This window comes from Netta rufina (assembly GCF_964035555.1).
Source record: "Netta rufina genome assembly, chromosome: 23".
Classification (NCBI taxonomy): domain Eukaryota; kingdom Metazoa; phylum Chordata; class Aves; order Anseriformes; family Anatidae; genus Netta; species Netta rufina.
The window spans coordinates 1,392,374-1,406,575 of NC_140147.1; the positions used below are offsets into that span (position 1 = coordinate 1,392,374).

Here is a 14,202-nt window from a genome sequence, read left to right on the forward strand (position 1 = left end):
CGCTGATTGGTTGAGGGGAGGCACGGCCCCACGGGAGCCAATGGGAGGGAGGAGGGAGGGGAGGGGGGGGGGGAGAGGGGGAGGCATGAATGGGGAGGGTCACGTGACGGGGTGGGAAGGGGAGGGGGAGTGAATGGGGGCGGGGGGAGGGGGGGTGTGGGGGTTGGGGGGGGGGGCCGGGGGGTGGGGGGGTCTGGGGGGGGGTTAAGGGGGTGTGGGGGGGGTGGGGGAGATTTGGGGGGCCGGGGGGGGCTTGGGGGGGGCCAGGGAGGCGTTTGGCTGGGGGTGGGGGGTGCAGGGGGTGGGGGGGGTTGGTTTGGGGGGAGCTGGGGGGGTTGGGGGGGCTGGGGGGGCTGGGGGCCTGGGGGGGATTTGGGGGGGGTTGGTTAGGGGAGAAGGGGGGCTTGGGGGGGGCGTGGGGTATGGGGGGGGTTGGCTGGGGGGGGCTGGGGGCCTGGGGGGGGGCTGGGGGGGCTTGGAGGGGTGCAGGGGTGGTGGTGGGGGGGGCTGTTTGGCTGGGGGATCGGGGGGGTCTTGGGGGTTCAAAAGGACTTGGGGGGGGTTGGCTGGGGGGGGATCGGGGGTGCCGGGATGGCGCCGTGCAGTAATTTGGGGGGGGGTCTTGGGGTGGCGCAGGGCTTCCAGGGTGCCCTTCGGGGGGGGGGGGGCCCGAGCACCCCGCTGGTGAATCAGGAGGAGGAGGAGGAGGAGGAGGAGGAGGAGGGGGAGGGGGAGGAAGGCGATTTGGCAGAGATGAATCATCCCCGAGCCTCCTGGGGATGGCGAAGCCGGGGGGGGGGTGGCTGGCAGGGGGATGCGACCCCCCCTGGTGGGGGGGGGGGGGCAGCACGGCGCCCCCCAACGTGTACCCAAGGGCTTCCCGCTGCCCCATCCCCTCCCAGCACCATACTGGGGGCTTACTGGGGACCGGTGATGCACGGGGGAGGGCTCACATGGCAAAAAGGGGGGGGGCAGTCACATCAGCCCCCCTCTGTCCCCCCCCCCGTCCCCCCCCCCACAACCTCCCAGCCCCTGGCGTGCATCAAAGCCCCCTTTGTGCCACCCTGCGCAGCCCCAAATAGCAGCGCGCTCACCTGCGGGGGGGGGGGGGCTGCATATTAATAACCCCCTCCCTCCTCCTCCTCCTCCTCCTCCTCCTCTTCTTCTTCCTCCTCCTCCTCCTCCTCCTCCTCCTCCCCGTCCCTCCGAGCCCTCCAGCAGCCGCACTCAGCTTCCCGAAGCCCCCACCGAAGCCCCCACCGCTCGGTGCCGGCCGCCCCCCCCACCATGGCCGGCCGCAGCTTTGGGCTCTCCCTGCTCCTCCACGCCTGCCTCTGCCTGGCCCAGCTCGTGAGTTGTGTCCCCCCCCCCTCCCCGAGCCCCCCCAGAGCTGTATTGGGGTGTGGGGGGTGCCAGGGGACCGTCCCCGTGCCCCCCCGGGTGCACCCTTGGGAGCTGCCCGTGCGCCCCAATTGGGACCCCCAAAATTGACCCCCGTGCCCAAAGCCCCCCCCAGCTCTCCGGGATGGGGACGGGGCTGGGTGGCACCGCTCAGATTTGGGGACGTGTTCGGGACCCTCTCGGACATCCCCTGGGGATAGGAGTTTTTTTTTTCCCCCCCCCCAGCATCCCAAATTTTGGGGTTCGCTTCTGCTTTGCCGGGACGCGCTGCGGAGCCAGGCTGAGGGGGCTCCGGGGGGGGGGCTCAGCCCCAGTGAAGGGCTCTGCGGGGGCTGTCTGAGGGGAGAGGGGTGCTGAGGGTGGGGGTCCTGGTGTTGGGGGGGCAAACTCACCCAGAGGCAGGATGATAAAAAATTGGGGAGATGTGATGGGGTCGCGCCCCTCGGAGCGGGTGCTGCGCGGGTCCCTTTGGGGGCATGGAGCGGAGGGGAGCCCTCGGGGCCCCCCCAGTCCCGTTTGGAAATCGGGAGGGGAAGCTTTGGGAAAAATTCTCCCTGCCTTTTGGGAAGAATTTGGGGAAATTCTGCCTGCCTCCTGTGCCCGGAGAGCTCCGGGCAGCAGCTGGGATGGGACGGGGGAGCTTTTGGGACGGGGGAGCTTTTGGAAACGGTTCGGGGCGCACAAAGGTGCCATTCACCGGGGGCTCGCTCTCCCTCCCGGCCCCAAATTCAGGATTTAATTCCACGGCGAAGCCAGGGAGCCCTCGATTTTGTGAAAAAAAACCCAGCTGGACGTCCCATCCCCGCACAATCTTTTAAAATAAATGAACCTCGAGGGCTGCGGCAGCCCCGCTGTGTGCCAGACCCGGCGGCCGCCGCCGCCGCTCCCGTTTCTCCTCTCCAGGAACACCACGGGCTCGGGCTCCGCCACCAAAACCCGCTCCCCGTTGGGGTCACAGAGCTTTCTTTGCGGAGCTGCTGCCCTGAAAACCTCAAAGCTGGAGGCCGGGCTGCTCGGGGGCTCCCTCGGCACGGGCTGAATGGGGCTTTTGTTGCGCCGCGACACCGCGAGCGCGCTCACCGCTCGCCGGGCAGCCAGCCAGCCCCGGTGCTGGGAGCTCAGCGTTCCCCTTTCACACCGGGCTTCGGGCACCTAAAACCCCTTTTCGGGGGGGTTTCCCCATTCCCCAAATGTCTCCATCTCTGCTTTTTGCTTTGGGCACAGGCTGGCACTGACATGGCCCAGGGGGTGACAGGGGTGCTGGTGCCACAGGGGTGCTCGCTTTTCCCTCTGGCGAAGCGTCCCCGGTGCAAGCTGGTGGCAAAACCTTTACCCCACGCAGCCCCCGACCCCAAACATCTCCAGGGGTCCGTCTTCTCCTTCCTGACCCTTCTCCCCCTCCCTTTTCCCCGTAGCGAGGGCCACCAGGAGAGCCCGGCCCGCGAGGTCCCCCCGGTCCGCCAGGAGTGCCGGGAGCGGATGGCATTGACGTGAGTGCGGGCGGCGGGGGGGGGACGGGACTGCGGCACAAAGGGGACTTTGTGTCGGGGCAGAGGCTCGGCCGAGGCAGGGGCTGCGGTGCCGACGGGTTCCTGCTCTGCTCTGCTCCAGGGCTGGGCTGTGGGGCCCCCCCGGACCCTCCCCGGAGCATCCCCGTGGCTCTGGGCAGCGCTGGTGGCAGTGGGAGCTGGCACCTGGGGACAGCTTGGGGACAGCAGGCTGGAGCCTCCTGGGGAAATAGGGCCTGAAATGTTTTTTTTTTGGGATCTTTTGGTCCATGGTGCTTGGAACTGCCCTGTCTGGCTCCAGGGATGGGTCCTGCCTGGTGAGGAGGGGGATTGGGGGCAGCAGGACCCCCAGGCTGGGTGCCCGAGGGTGGTGGCAAGAGGCCGAGGGTCCTGGAGCGTCCCAGGGGTTGTGGGGTGGGAGCCTGAACAGAGGGGAGATCTGTGAGCCTCCCAGGGCCCTTTCTCCCTCCCCGAGCTCCACCCCGGCCCTGGGTGGTTTTTTTTTAGTGCTATTTATACCCTACAACCGCACCAAAGCCCTCTCTTTTTCTCACCTCCATCCCCATCCTGGCCCCGGGAGCCTTGCACCGGGTTTGGGAGGCGCAGAGCTGGTCCTGAGCACCCCCCTCTGCGGGGCCCAGCTCTGTAGGGTGACAGACCCCGGCTCTGTAGGGTGACAGACCCCATTGGCAACCTTCCTCCTTTTCCCCAGGGTGACAAAGGCTCTCCCGGAGCCCCCGGCTCTCCGGTGAGTACCCGTGTGTCCCCCCCAGCCCTCCAGTTGTCTCTCCCCTCCTGGAGGAGCCTTTTCTAATTCTCACCGTGGCCTTTTTCTTCTCCAGGGTGCCAAGGGGGAGCCCGGAGCCCCCGGTCCCGATGGGCCCCCAGGGAAGCCGGGCATCGACGTGAGTACCCAGCCCTCGTCCCATGGCACCACCGCAAGCGCCTGGGGTCCCATGGGGGGGGGGGGGCTGCAGGATGGGGGTGCTGGGGGCGATCTGCTGGCCAGGATCGGTGCTGGCTCCCCTCAAACACCACGTGGAGAAGCCTCGTGCAGCGTAAAGCCCTGGCACCTTGGGAGCACGGAGAGGCTCCGGGACACGTTTCCTCCTCCTCAACCACAGTGCCCGTCCTGAGCTCGTTTCTTCCATCCACAAATCTCACAGCTCAGCAGGAGCCCCCCCGGTGGCACCCCCATGTCCCCGTTGTCCCCTTCCCAGCAGAACGGGGACTGCCACAGCCGGGGAGAGGGGCTGGAGCCCCGGCCCTGCAGTGGGGTACGGGGGGTGCGCGATGGGTTTGGTGCCCCCCTCCCCAGTGAGCACATCCACGTCTGCCAGCATCAGACCTCCACCTGCTCATCAGTGGGAAACCCAAACTCTTTAGGGTCTCTGGATGTCCATTTGTAAACCTTTTGGGGTTTATTTATTCCTCAGTAATAAATAAGGGTGGCAACGTCACCGCAGGCACGCGTTATTGCCCCAGGGTAACTGTGGTGGTGCTGCCCCAGCTCCCCTGTGCCACCCGGCTTTGCCACAGGCAGCAGCCCCAGTTTGTTTTGGGACATGATCATGGCCAAGTGACAAAGAGAAATCCCCACCCTCAGCCCCCCGCCATGGGAACAACCCCAGCAAAAACACGGGATGCTGGAGAAGGACTCGGGGCGGGCGCAGTGGCAGTGACCTCCTGCTCTCTCTCTCCTCTTGCAGGGTCTCACGGGAGCAAAAGGGGAGCCTGGACCCATGGGGGGGCCAGGACTGAAGGTAAGGGTGGGGAGCATCACCCCAGGGCCCCCATTTGCCCCCTCCTGCAGTGAGCGGGGCCCTGACCAGGTTGGGGCCATCCCAGCGCCGTGGAGGGGACGCGCGGGTGCAGGAGCGGGGTGATGGAACGGGGCAGTGCCAGGGCATGGGGATGGGATGCTGGGGGGGGGATTTAGCAATTGTCACAGCAGCAGCAGGGCTTGGCAGGGTGGGCCAGACCCCTCACATCTTCCCTTTCTGTCCTGGCAGGGCCAGCCCGGACTCCCAGGGCCACCGGGGCTCCCCGTGAGTATCCGCGTGTCCCCCGGGCACCGCGCGTGATGCGCCCGCTCCTGCCTCCAGCACCCACAAACGGGGCTGGAACAGAGCGGGGACAAAGCCCTGACCCCCCCCAATGCGCCCCGCACAGAGCAGGGCTGCTGTCGGGTTTGGGGGGGCAGCAGATTTGGGCTCACCGTGTCTCTTCTTGTTGCAGGGCCCCTCGCTGCCAGGACCGCCCGTAAGTGCTGTGCTTGGGTTGAGGTTGTCGGCCAGGCCCCTGGTTTGGGGGGGTGCTGCCAGAGCACAGACCTCAGCACTGCCAAAACGGGGTTTTGGGGCTCCCCATCATACACGCTGAATGTCTCTCTTCTCCTTAAGGGGCTTCCAGGCCAGGTTGGACTCCCCGGGGAGATCGGAGCGCTGGGACCCAAGGTGAGGGGGCTGGAAGGGAGCGCAGGGCAGGAGCCCTCCCTAAACCCATCTCAGCACTTTGGGGGCACCTGGGGCAAACGTGGGAGACCCCATAATGTGCGTGAGCATCCCCTACAGCCGGAACGGGCTCAGCACCCGCAGCCAGGTCCCCCTGCACCATCAGCCCCCCAGTTCCCAGCCAGGGGTGCCCCCGTTCCCAGTGTGACAGCCGGGGTCCCTGGCGCTTCGTCTCCCCTCTCCGTGCCAGCTCTGGCAGTTCCTGCTGCCCACCCAGTCCTAAATAAATCCCCTCTCCTCGGGGTTCTTTCCTAGGGTGACCCAGGACCCGACGGCCCGCGGGGTCCCCCGGGCCCCCCAGGGAAACCCGTGAGTATCCAGCCTGTGCTGCAGCTCCAGGGGCACCAACCTCCCTCCTGGGTGCTCCATCCCCAATATCTGCTCCCACGGGTGCTGACGGTCTCCTTCCTTCCCCGCAGGGCCCCCCGGGACACATCCAAGGACTGGAGGGCAGCGCTGATTTCTTGGTGAGAGCTGCCACCACCTCGCCCCCTTCAGCAGGCTTTCACGGCTTAAGGGCAGCTGGGAGAGCATCCGCTGCACGGGCCCAAAATTCATCAGGAATTTGGTGCCTGGGGGGGGGAGCAGGGGCCCAAAATGCAGCGATGCTGGGGGCAGTGGGCTCCTGCATCTCCCAGCCTTGACTTTACACACGCGAGCTCATCCTTTGGACAGCAGCGCCTGCGCACGGCTCCTCCCCAGCCCAACGTGTGCTTTTTCTTTTTTTTTTTTTTTTTTTCTTTTTTTCTTTTTTTTTCAGTGCCCGACCAACTGCCCGCCGGGTCCCAAGGGCCCCCAAGGACTGCAGGGACTGAAGGTGAGGAAGCCCTGGAGCCAGCGGGGTGCAGCCAGGGATTGTCCCTGAAGCGATGCGCACGCACGGAGCCGGCCGTGGGGTGCTGAGCCCCGGGGGCATTGCTGCTGGGGGGGGGGACGTGGTGGGCAGGGTGGCTCTGGGAGCTCACCTCTTCCTCCTCCTCCTCCTCCTCCTCGCCTTTAGGGACACAGAGGTCGTCCCGGTGCCCTGGGAGAGCCCGGCCAGCAGGGCAGGCAGGTGAGTGGGGCTGAGCCAGTGCCCGGCATCCCAGTAGGGACTGGGGTGGGTGATTTGGGGAGCTGGGGGTGAGGGTGGTGGGGAGGGAAATGAGGAAGGTGGGGGAGAAGGTAGGAGAGGAGGGAGATGAAGGCTGGGAGGAGGAGGAGGAGGGTGGGGGGTGATCTTCCCATGGAGGATGGGGCTCTGTGCGCCCTGGGGAACCTGGCTCCATCCCATCCCCATCCCCATTTCAATCCCATCCCCATTTCCATCCCATCCCCATCCCCATTTCAATCCCATCCCCATTTCCATCCCATCTCCATCCCCATTTCCATCCCCATTTCAATCCCATCCCCATTTTGCCCATCCCCATCCCATCCCCATTCCCATCCCCATCCCCAAACCATCCCCATCCCATCCCATCCCAATCCCGTTCCCACTTCAATCCCATCCCATCCCCATCCCATCCCCATCCCCAAACCATTCCCATCCCATCCCCATCCCATCCCCATCCCCTTCCAGGCCCCAAGGGAGGGGTCCCAGCCCCCCAGGACGTGTCACCCTGCCTCTCACCCCTCTTCTCCCCGTCCCTTTCCCCAGGGTCCCAAGGGTGATGTCGGCGTCTCCGGAGAGCAAGGCATCCCAGGCCCTCCAGTACCGTATTTATTTCTCTTTGGCGCTCTTCTGGGGTGCTCGGGGCTGTATAGGGGCTGGGGGGGGGGCCGGTTTGTGCCCCCAAACTTGGCGCACGTGGTGTCATGTCCCTACACCAACCCCTGGAACCGGGGCACAGCCACCATCCCCTCACCCCCATCCTCCCAGCGATGGAGCTGCCACCCCTGGGGGGTCCCAAAAGCTGACTGAATGACCTGGGACAAATCCCCCGTTCCCTCTGAGCCCCCCCCAGCCCACCCCACCCCATCCGGGGCTGCGGTGCCCAGCTCGCTGCGGGGATGCGGGGATTAAGCCGGGAGCCCTGCGGAGCTCTTTGAAGATGCAGAGCAATTACCGGGCTGAGCCCCCCGACCCCCCCCCCCCGCTGCAGCAAAGGGCAAACCTGCTTTGAAGCCCTGAGCTTTTTTTTTTTTTTTTTTTTTTTGGGGGGGGGCAGCCCCGTTTTGGGGCCGCTGCTGTGATTGGAGCGACAGCTGGAAAGGAGCCTGCTGGGCTCCGGTGGAATTAGGGCGAAAACGCCTCGAGTTTGGCAAAAGTGGCCAATTTCCCTCATCAGATTCTGCTTTAATTGTGCCCCCCCCTCCAGGTGCTGCTGGCTGGTACCCGGGCAGCTTCCAGCTGAGCCCGGATTTATTTTTTTCCCCCCCCCAGGGACCACAGGGCCAGAGGGGCTACCCGGGGATGGCAGGACCCAAGGGCGAGACGGTAAGCGCCGGGGGGGGGGAGGCAGGGCAGGGGCTGGGGGCTGCTCGCCAGGAGCACCCCCACCACGGCTGTTCGGCCTCTGGAGGTGCCGTTAATGGGGTCGGAGCTGGGCTGGGAGGAATCCCCCCTCCGTGCTCTCTTTGCAGGGTCCTGCTGGCTACAAGGGGATGGTGGGGACCATCGGCGCGGCTGGGCGGCCGGTGAGTGCCCCCTCGCTTCGCCCCGGCTGCGGGTGGCTGGGTGGCACCGTGCCCCCCTGCTCAGCCCTATTATCCCCCCTGTAGGGCAGGGAAGGCCCCAGAGGACCTCCGGGGGAGCCGGGCGAGAAGGGAGAGCTGGTAGGTGGCCCACGGGCAACCCAAATGTCCCCGTTTCCCCAGCCTGGCACCACTCCCTGGTGCGGAGAGGGGGCTCTCCGGGCACCCCCTCCCTCTCTGTGCCCATCAATCCCCCCCCCTGCTCTCTCCCACTGTAGGGTGGCCGCGGGATCAGGGGACCCCAAGGAGACATCGGCCCCAAGGGGGAGAACGTGAGTACCTTTGGCAGCGCCCCGAGCCAGGAGCAGCCTCCCGGTGTCCCCCCTTGTCCCCTCGGGGCCACCTCGTGTCCTCGCACCCCAGCTCGGAGGGGGGGCACGCGGGGCTGCTGGGCTCCTTCCCTTCCTTTCCTGGCCCTTTGGGGGTGTCAGACCGAGCCCCCCTGTCCCCTTTTTTGCAGGGTCTCCCAGGAATTGATGGCAAGGACGGGACCCCGGGCATCCCCGGCGTGAAGGTGAGGGGCTGCGGGGGGCTGCGGGGGGAACCAGCACCCTCTGCTCCTCCTCCTCCCAGTATATAACCACTGGAAATACTGGGAACGGCGAGCGGCTTGGGTTCCTGGCCCTTGTGGGATCGAGGATGGGGCTCCTCGTGTCCCACCGTGGTGCCGTGGTGGTGACATCCTCTTCCTCCCCACAGGGCAGCGCAGGACAGCCCGGCCGCCCGGGGCCTCCAGGACACCGGGGACAGGCTGTGAGTAGGGAAAACCCCCCCAAAAAAGGGGGTTGGGGGGTGCTGGGTGCGGGGCCAGCACCCTGCGGGGACGTCACCCCCTAAGGATGGGGTGCGTGGGGTCTGATCCTGCCGTGTTTCCGCAGGGTTTGCCGGGCCAGCCGGGAAGCAAAGGTGGCCCGGGAGATAAGGTGGGTGTGGGGCTGAGCCCACAGCCTCGTCCCCCTCCCGTGTCCCCCTCCTGCATCCCTTGGGGAGGGGGACAGGGACCCCTCACTGAGCGCCTCCGTCTGTCCTCAGGGCGAAGTGGGTGCTCGGGGCCAGCCAGGCATCACGGGCGCCCCGGGGCAGCTGGTGAGTAGAGACCCCAAATGACCCCCCCCAGCAGCACGGGGCCGTGTTTTCCCCTTTTTTTTAGCTCTCACAAACCCCTCTGCAGCCCACGGGATGCATCTCAGCACCCCCATCGCACCCCCCTGGGACCCCAGCCCTGGCTCCAAGCCCTCCGTGGCCACCCTCTGCAGCCAGCAGCCGCCCCTCCGAGGCTGGGGGGGCACCAGGAGGGGGCCGTGCACCCCCCTGCCAAGGATGAAGGGCGCACGATGGCACCAACCAGCAGCACCCAACAGCACCCATGCCCCTAATCTGGGTGTTTTTCCTCTTTAGGGTGAGCCCGGACCCCGGGGCGAGCAGGGACCGCAGGGTGTCCCCGGGCCAAAGGTGAGTGGGGGGCACTTGGGGGGGGGGCTGCGGTTGTGCCGGGCACTGCCCCTGACCTTATTCTCTTTGTAGGGTGACCGGGGTGAGCGTGGCCTCGTGGGTGCCCCCGGGGAGCAGGGCAGAGCGGTGAGCACATGGGGGGGACACGGTTGTAGGGGGGGGCAAGGCTGGAGCCGTGGCTTTGATCGCAGCGGGGTGAGGGATTACCCAGCAGGGGGAATAGTGCTGGGATTAACAGCCCCCTTGGGGGGGCAGGAATTTCCTCCCTGCCCTGCCCAAGCGGGGCAGCCGGCGGGGTGAGCGCTTGGCCCCTTTTGGGGGGTTTTATAGGGTGGGAAACGGCCCCGAAGTGAGCTTTGTTCTTATGGGGACGGGGCCCCTTCCCTGCAGAACCCCCCTGGCTCACGAGGGTGGAGCGGGGGCTTTGTCCTCCCCCCGTCCTGCCCTGTGACCCCACAGCTGTGGGGTTTGGGTCGGGTTGGGGTGGTGGAGCTGATGCTCAGCTGGGGGCAGAGGACGCTCCCCAGGGTTTGTGCCATTCATTTCCCTTTTTTTTTCCTTCTCTTACCTCAATTTCCAGGGGCCCAAGGGTGAGCAGGGGCCACCAGGAATCCCAGGACCCCAAGGCTTGCCAGGAGTCAAAGGAGACAAGGTGACAGCTCCAGGGCTCCCTGCAGCACAGGGATTTGGGGCCGGGGGGGGGCTTTTAGCAGCCACTTGGTGCTCGTGGGGTGCACCCGCTCCTGGGCTCACCCCCTTTTCTCCTTCCTCCAGGGCTCCCCAGGGAAAACCGGCCCCAAAGGTGGCATCGTGAGTATCCCCCCGGCGTGGAGGAGCAGCAGGAGGGGGGGGGGGATTCAGTGCTGGTGGGGGTCTCACAGCTTTGTCGTCTTTGCTTTAGGGTGACCCCGGCGTTCACGGCCTCGCGGGGGTGAAGGGCGAGAAGGTAGGGGGCAGGAGCGACCCTTGGGGGGGGTGTGGGGTCAGCTCTTGGGGGGCTGTGCATGTGCCCCCCCCCGCAGAGCACTGCCTAAATGCGTGCTGCTTCCCCATAATCTTGCATCCTCTGTCCCCAGGGTGAATCGGGGGAGCCGGGACCAAAGGGGCAGGTGAGTGAGCGGCTGCTGGGGGGCGAGCGGAGCCCCGCACCCCGCTGCTGAGCATCCCCAAGGGACCCTCACCCCGAGCCCATCGTCCTCCGTGGACCCGGCGGTGACCCTTAACCCCACACACGCCCAGCTCAGCACCCCTGACCCTCTCCATCCCCTCGCAGCAAGGTGTCCAGGGCGAGCTCGGCTTCCCCGGCCCCTCGGGGGACGCGGGCGCACCGGGTGTGCGGGGCTACCCGGGTCCTCCTGGCCCCCGAGGACTCGTCGGGGAGCGCGGCGTGCCGGGGATGCCCGGCCAGCGGGGCGTAGCGGTGAGTACCCCAAAAAAAAAAACACACCCCAAAAAGCCCACGGCCACCCCGCACCTCCTGCGCCCACCCAGGAGGTGATTTGGGGACGTCGGTGGTGTTTCGGTCATTTTCTGACCTTCCCTCATTGACTGCTTCCTCCGGACAGCTGGAGCTGAGATGATTATTTCAGAATAAGCCCCACATTGCAGCTCGTTGAGCTGGACTCGGGAGCCCCCCTTTCCAGAACAGAACAGCTCAGCTCTTTTTTTCCCCCCCCTGTACATAAAATCAGCAGATTTAGGTCCAAGGCGCACTTTTGCAGCCTTTTCCCTTGTTTCCCAGAACAGAATTTTTCCCCTATAAGCCCAATTTTAGCTTCCTGCAGCTCGAAGGTGGCGAGCAGGTTGTAGGGCTGGCTTGGCACGAGGCTGGAGCACCTTTATGGGGGCTGAACGGGGAAAAAAGGGGTCGGGAAGGGGATGAGGGCACACGGAGGTGCTTTGGGCTGGGGGAGCAGGACAGGGCTGGCTCTGGTGTGATGCCCCCTCATGGTTCACCCCTCCTCTTGCTGCCCGTAGGGCCGGGACGCCGGGGACCAGCACATCGTCGACGTGGTGCTGAAGATGCTGCAAGGTGAGGGGGGGTGCAAAGGGCACCCGGTGCACGCACACCCCATTAGCAGGACCCCACACCACGTCCCATCCCACACCGACCCCTCTCTGCCCTACAGAGCAGCTGGCGGAGGTGGCCGTGAGCGCCAAGAGAGCTGCCCTGGGGGGAGCCGGTGCCATGGGCCCCCCCGGACCACCAGGACCCCCGGGTCCACCTGGGGAGCAAGGTCCACACGGCCCCATGGGACCTCGAGGTGTCCCCGGCATCCTGGGGGCCACCGGGCAGATCGGCAACATCGGCCCCAAAGGTAGGTGGTGGGTGGCAGGGGGGTGAGCAAAAGGGGTGGTGTGGGCAGGGGGGGGGCTCTGTCGGGGTAAAAAAGCAGAGGAGGTTCTGAAATAATCCAAAAGGGGCAGGCTCACCCACCTGCTGAGTTCTTTGGGGTGGGGTTTTCAGTGATGTGGAAGCTCGCAGCTGGGTGCAGGATGCGTTTTCCCATCCCCACCCCAATTCTGGCAGGGATCATAGCTGTATTTTCCCCTTTGCATCCCCAAAACAGAGCCGTGCCCACCCCATGCTGCGCAGCCCTCAGCAGCAATAGGACACAGAAACATCCCTTGGGGCTCACCCTGCCTCCCACTCCCCTATTTCCCCACGAACCCATACTGAGCCCCCCCACCCCATAGACCCCCTCCAGCATCCCCATGCTTCCTGCTGCAGCTCCAGCCTTCCTTTCCCTCTTTTTTTTTTTCCTTCCCCCTACAGGAAAGCGTGGAGAGAAAGGTGAGCGGGGAGACATCGGCCGCGGACACCCAGGGATGCCGGGACCCCCAGGGATCCCAGGTAAGCCCCTGGGGGCACCCCCAGTCCTAAGCAATGGATAAAACCAGGCATTTTTGGCCCTGCAAACCTGGGCAGATTCATCCCACAAATCCTGCCCTATGGCATTGCCAGCTGTGGGGGCAGCACGTCCCATGCCCTGCTGCACACCAAAGGTGCCGGGAGCTGGAGCTGAGCCCCCCACCTCACGGCCACGCTCCCCTCGCAGGTCTCCCCGGCATCCCCGGCCACGCTCTGGATGGCAAGGACGGGGAGCGGGGCCCCCCAGGAGCCCCAGGAGATGCTGGCCGCCCGGGTTTACCCGGCCCCACGGGGTTACCGGGTTTTTGCGAGCCAGCTGCCTGCCTCGGAGCCTCTGCCTACGCCTCGGCACGCCTGACAGAGCCGGGGGCTGTCAAGGGACCCCTGTATTGAGGGGACCCAGGGACCGAAAACTGCAACCCCCTAGGAAGCCACCTCCGCGCCATCCCGGCCCCGAGGGCTGCACAAAGTGGGGAGCCCGTAGGAGGGAGGGTGTAGGGTCTGGGGGATCCCCGGTTGGGGGTAGATCCTCCCCCCCAGCAGCTGGGGTCGGGGTGAGGATCAAAGGGACATCGCCCCCATGCCTGTCCTTGGTGCTGGGGCTCACACCCAGCCCCTCTGCCCCTCCCTGTGCCCATCCCAAAGAAATAAATCGACTTTTATACAAACCCTCTCGCTCTGGTATGTCCTGTTTGGGGCTGGAGGGGAGGGGTTGGTGCTGATTCCCCTTGTCTTCCCTTTCATTTTTTTTTAATTAAAAAGCAGAAATTGTGGTTTGACTATTTAAGATGTGCCGGAGCCAGCCTTGTCCACTGCCGGGCTCAGGCAGCTGTAAATCTGTGTAAAATAGGATTATTTTATAAACTATGAATAGAAAAATCGCCAACTTTTTAAGAACTGGACAATAAAACCGAGATGGATTGTTAATGAACTGAGACAATGCGTTGATTTCCTTGAATCAAAACAAGATGTGTGTGTGTGGGGGGGGGACGTGGTGCGAGGCTTGCTTTTCTCTCTCCTCAAGGCTCTTCCTTGGGCATCTCCATTGCTTTTTCCCTCCCCTGGGGACAATTTCAGCCTCTCCAACAGTTTCTTAAGTGAAGGCTGCTCCTTTTTCCTCCTCTTACACCTCTGCAAACGTGCACAGCAATTTGTTCCCCTCGATCTCTTGTGATCAGCAGCTCCACGGGGCTGAGCAAAGCCACCAGAAACAGGTTGGACACCCCCAAACAGCACCGAGCCCTTCCCCAGCCCGCTATTAGCAGCGCCGAGGAGGGCATCGATCCCCTAACAGCTCAGGAGGAGCCCGCAGCTCTCCCCAGATCCCCAGGTGGCTCCCTCATTATTGCCATCGACAGCAGGAAGGATGAAAGCAGCGGGAGCCACGGGGTTTCGCTTCGCAGGATAAACCAAAATCAATTTATTGATTAGCAGAGCACGTTCGGCTTGGCAGGGGAACAAACCCCCGGGTGCCGCAGTCCCACGGGGGCATCATCCCAGCACCACGGGCAAACGGGGTCACGGCTCATCCCCACCTGGGTGCACGTCCCCTGGGGGGGCTGATTTGGGATTTTGGCAGCTCCAAACCCAGACAGAGCCAGCACCGGGTGCTCTCCATCCCCACACACACCCGACCCTACAAGCAGGGTGTTTCCCATATGGCTCCTGCCTGTCCCCACAACAATGCCCCGTGCCCTTTGCAGGTTCAGTGGCGAGGCAGCAGCTTGCAATCAGCTAACTTTAAGGGAACTTTTTTTTTTTTTTCCCCTAATTGGAAGGGAAT

At 64.9% G+C, this 14,202-nt stretch overlaps 1 protein-coding gene across 1 annotated transcript; it reads left to right on the top strand.

Moving 5' to 3' along the window:
* The first annotated feature begins 1,239 nt into the window (after positions 1-1,239).
* COL9A2 (collagen type IX alpha 2 chain) lies at positions 1,240-12,863 on the top strand. The gene is made up of 32 exons (XM_084300881.1): positions 1,240-1,350; positions 2,817-2,891; positions 3,622-3,657; positions 3,752-3,814; positions 4,619-4,672; positions 4,922-4,957; positions 5,148-5,171; positions 5,312-5,365; positions 5,678-5,731; positions 5,842-5,889; positions 6,183-6,239; positions 6,423-6,476; positions 7,059-7,112; positions 7,785-7,838; positions 7,985-8,038; positions 8,123-8,176; positions 8,314-8,367; positions 8,556-8,609; positions 8,795-8,848; positions 8,974-9,018; positions 9,128-9,181; positions 9,494-9,547; positions 9,620-9,673; positions 10,128-10,199; positions 10,322-10,357; positions 10,449-10,493; positions 10,624-10,656; positions 10,821-10,967; positions 11,525-11,579; positions 11,677-11,865; positions 12,324-12,401; positions 12,607-12,863. Exons 1-32 carry the CDS (start codon positions 1,288-1,290, stop codon positions 12,810-12,812), a joined length of 2,064 nt encoding a protein of 687 aa, XP_084157007.1. The 5' UTR covers positions 1,240-1,287; the 3' UTR covers positions 12,813-12,863.
* Positions 12,864-14,202: the final 1,339 nt, after the last annotated feature.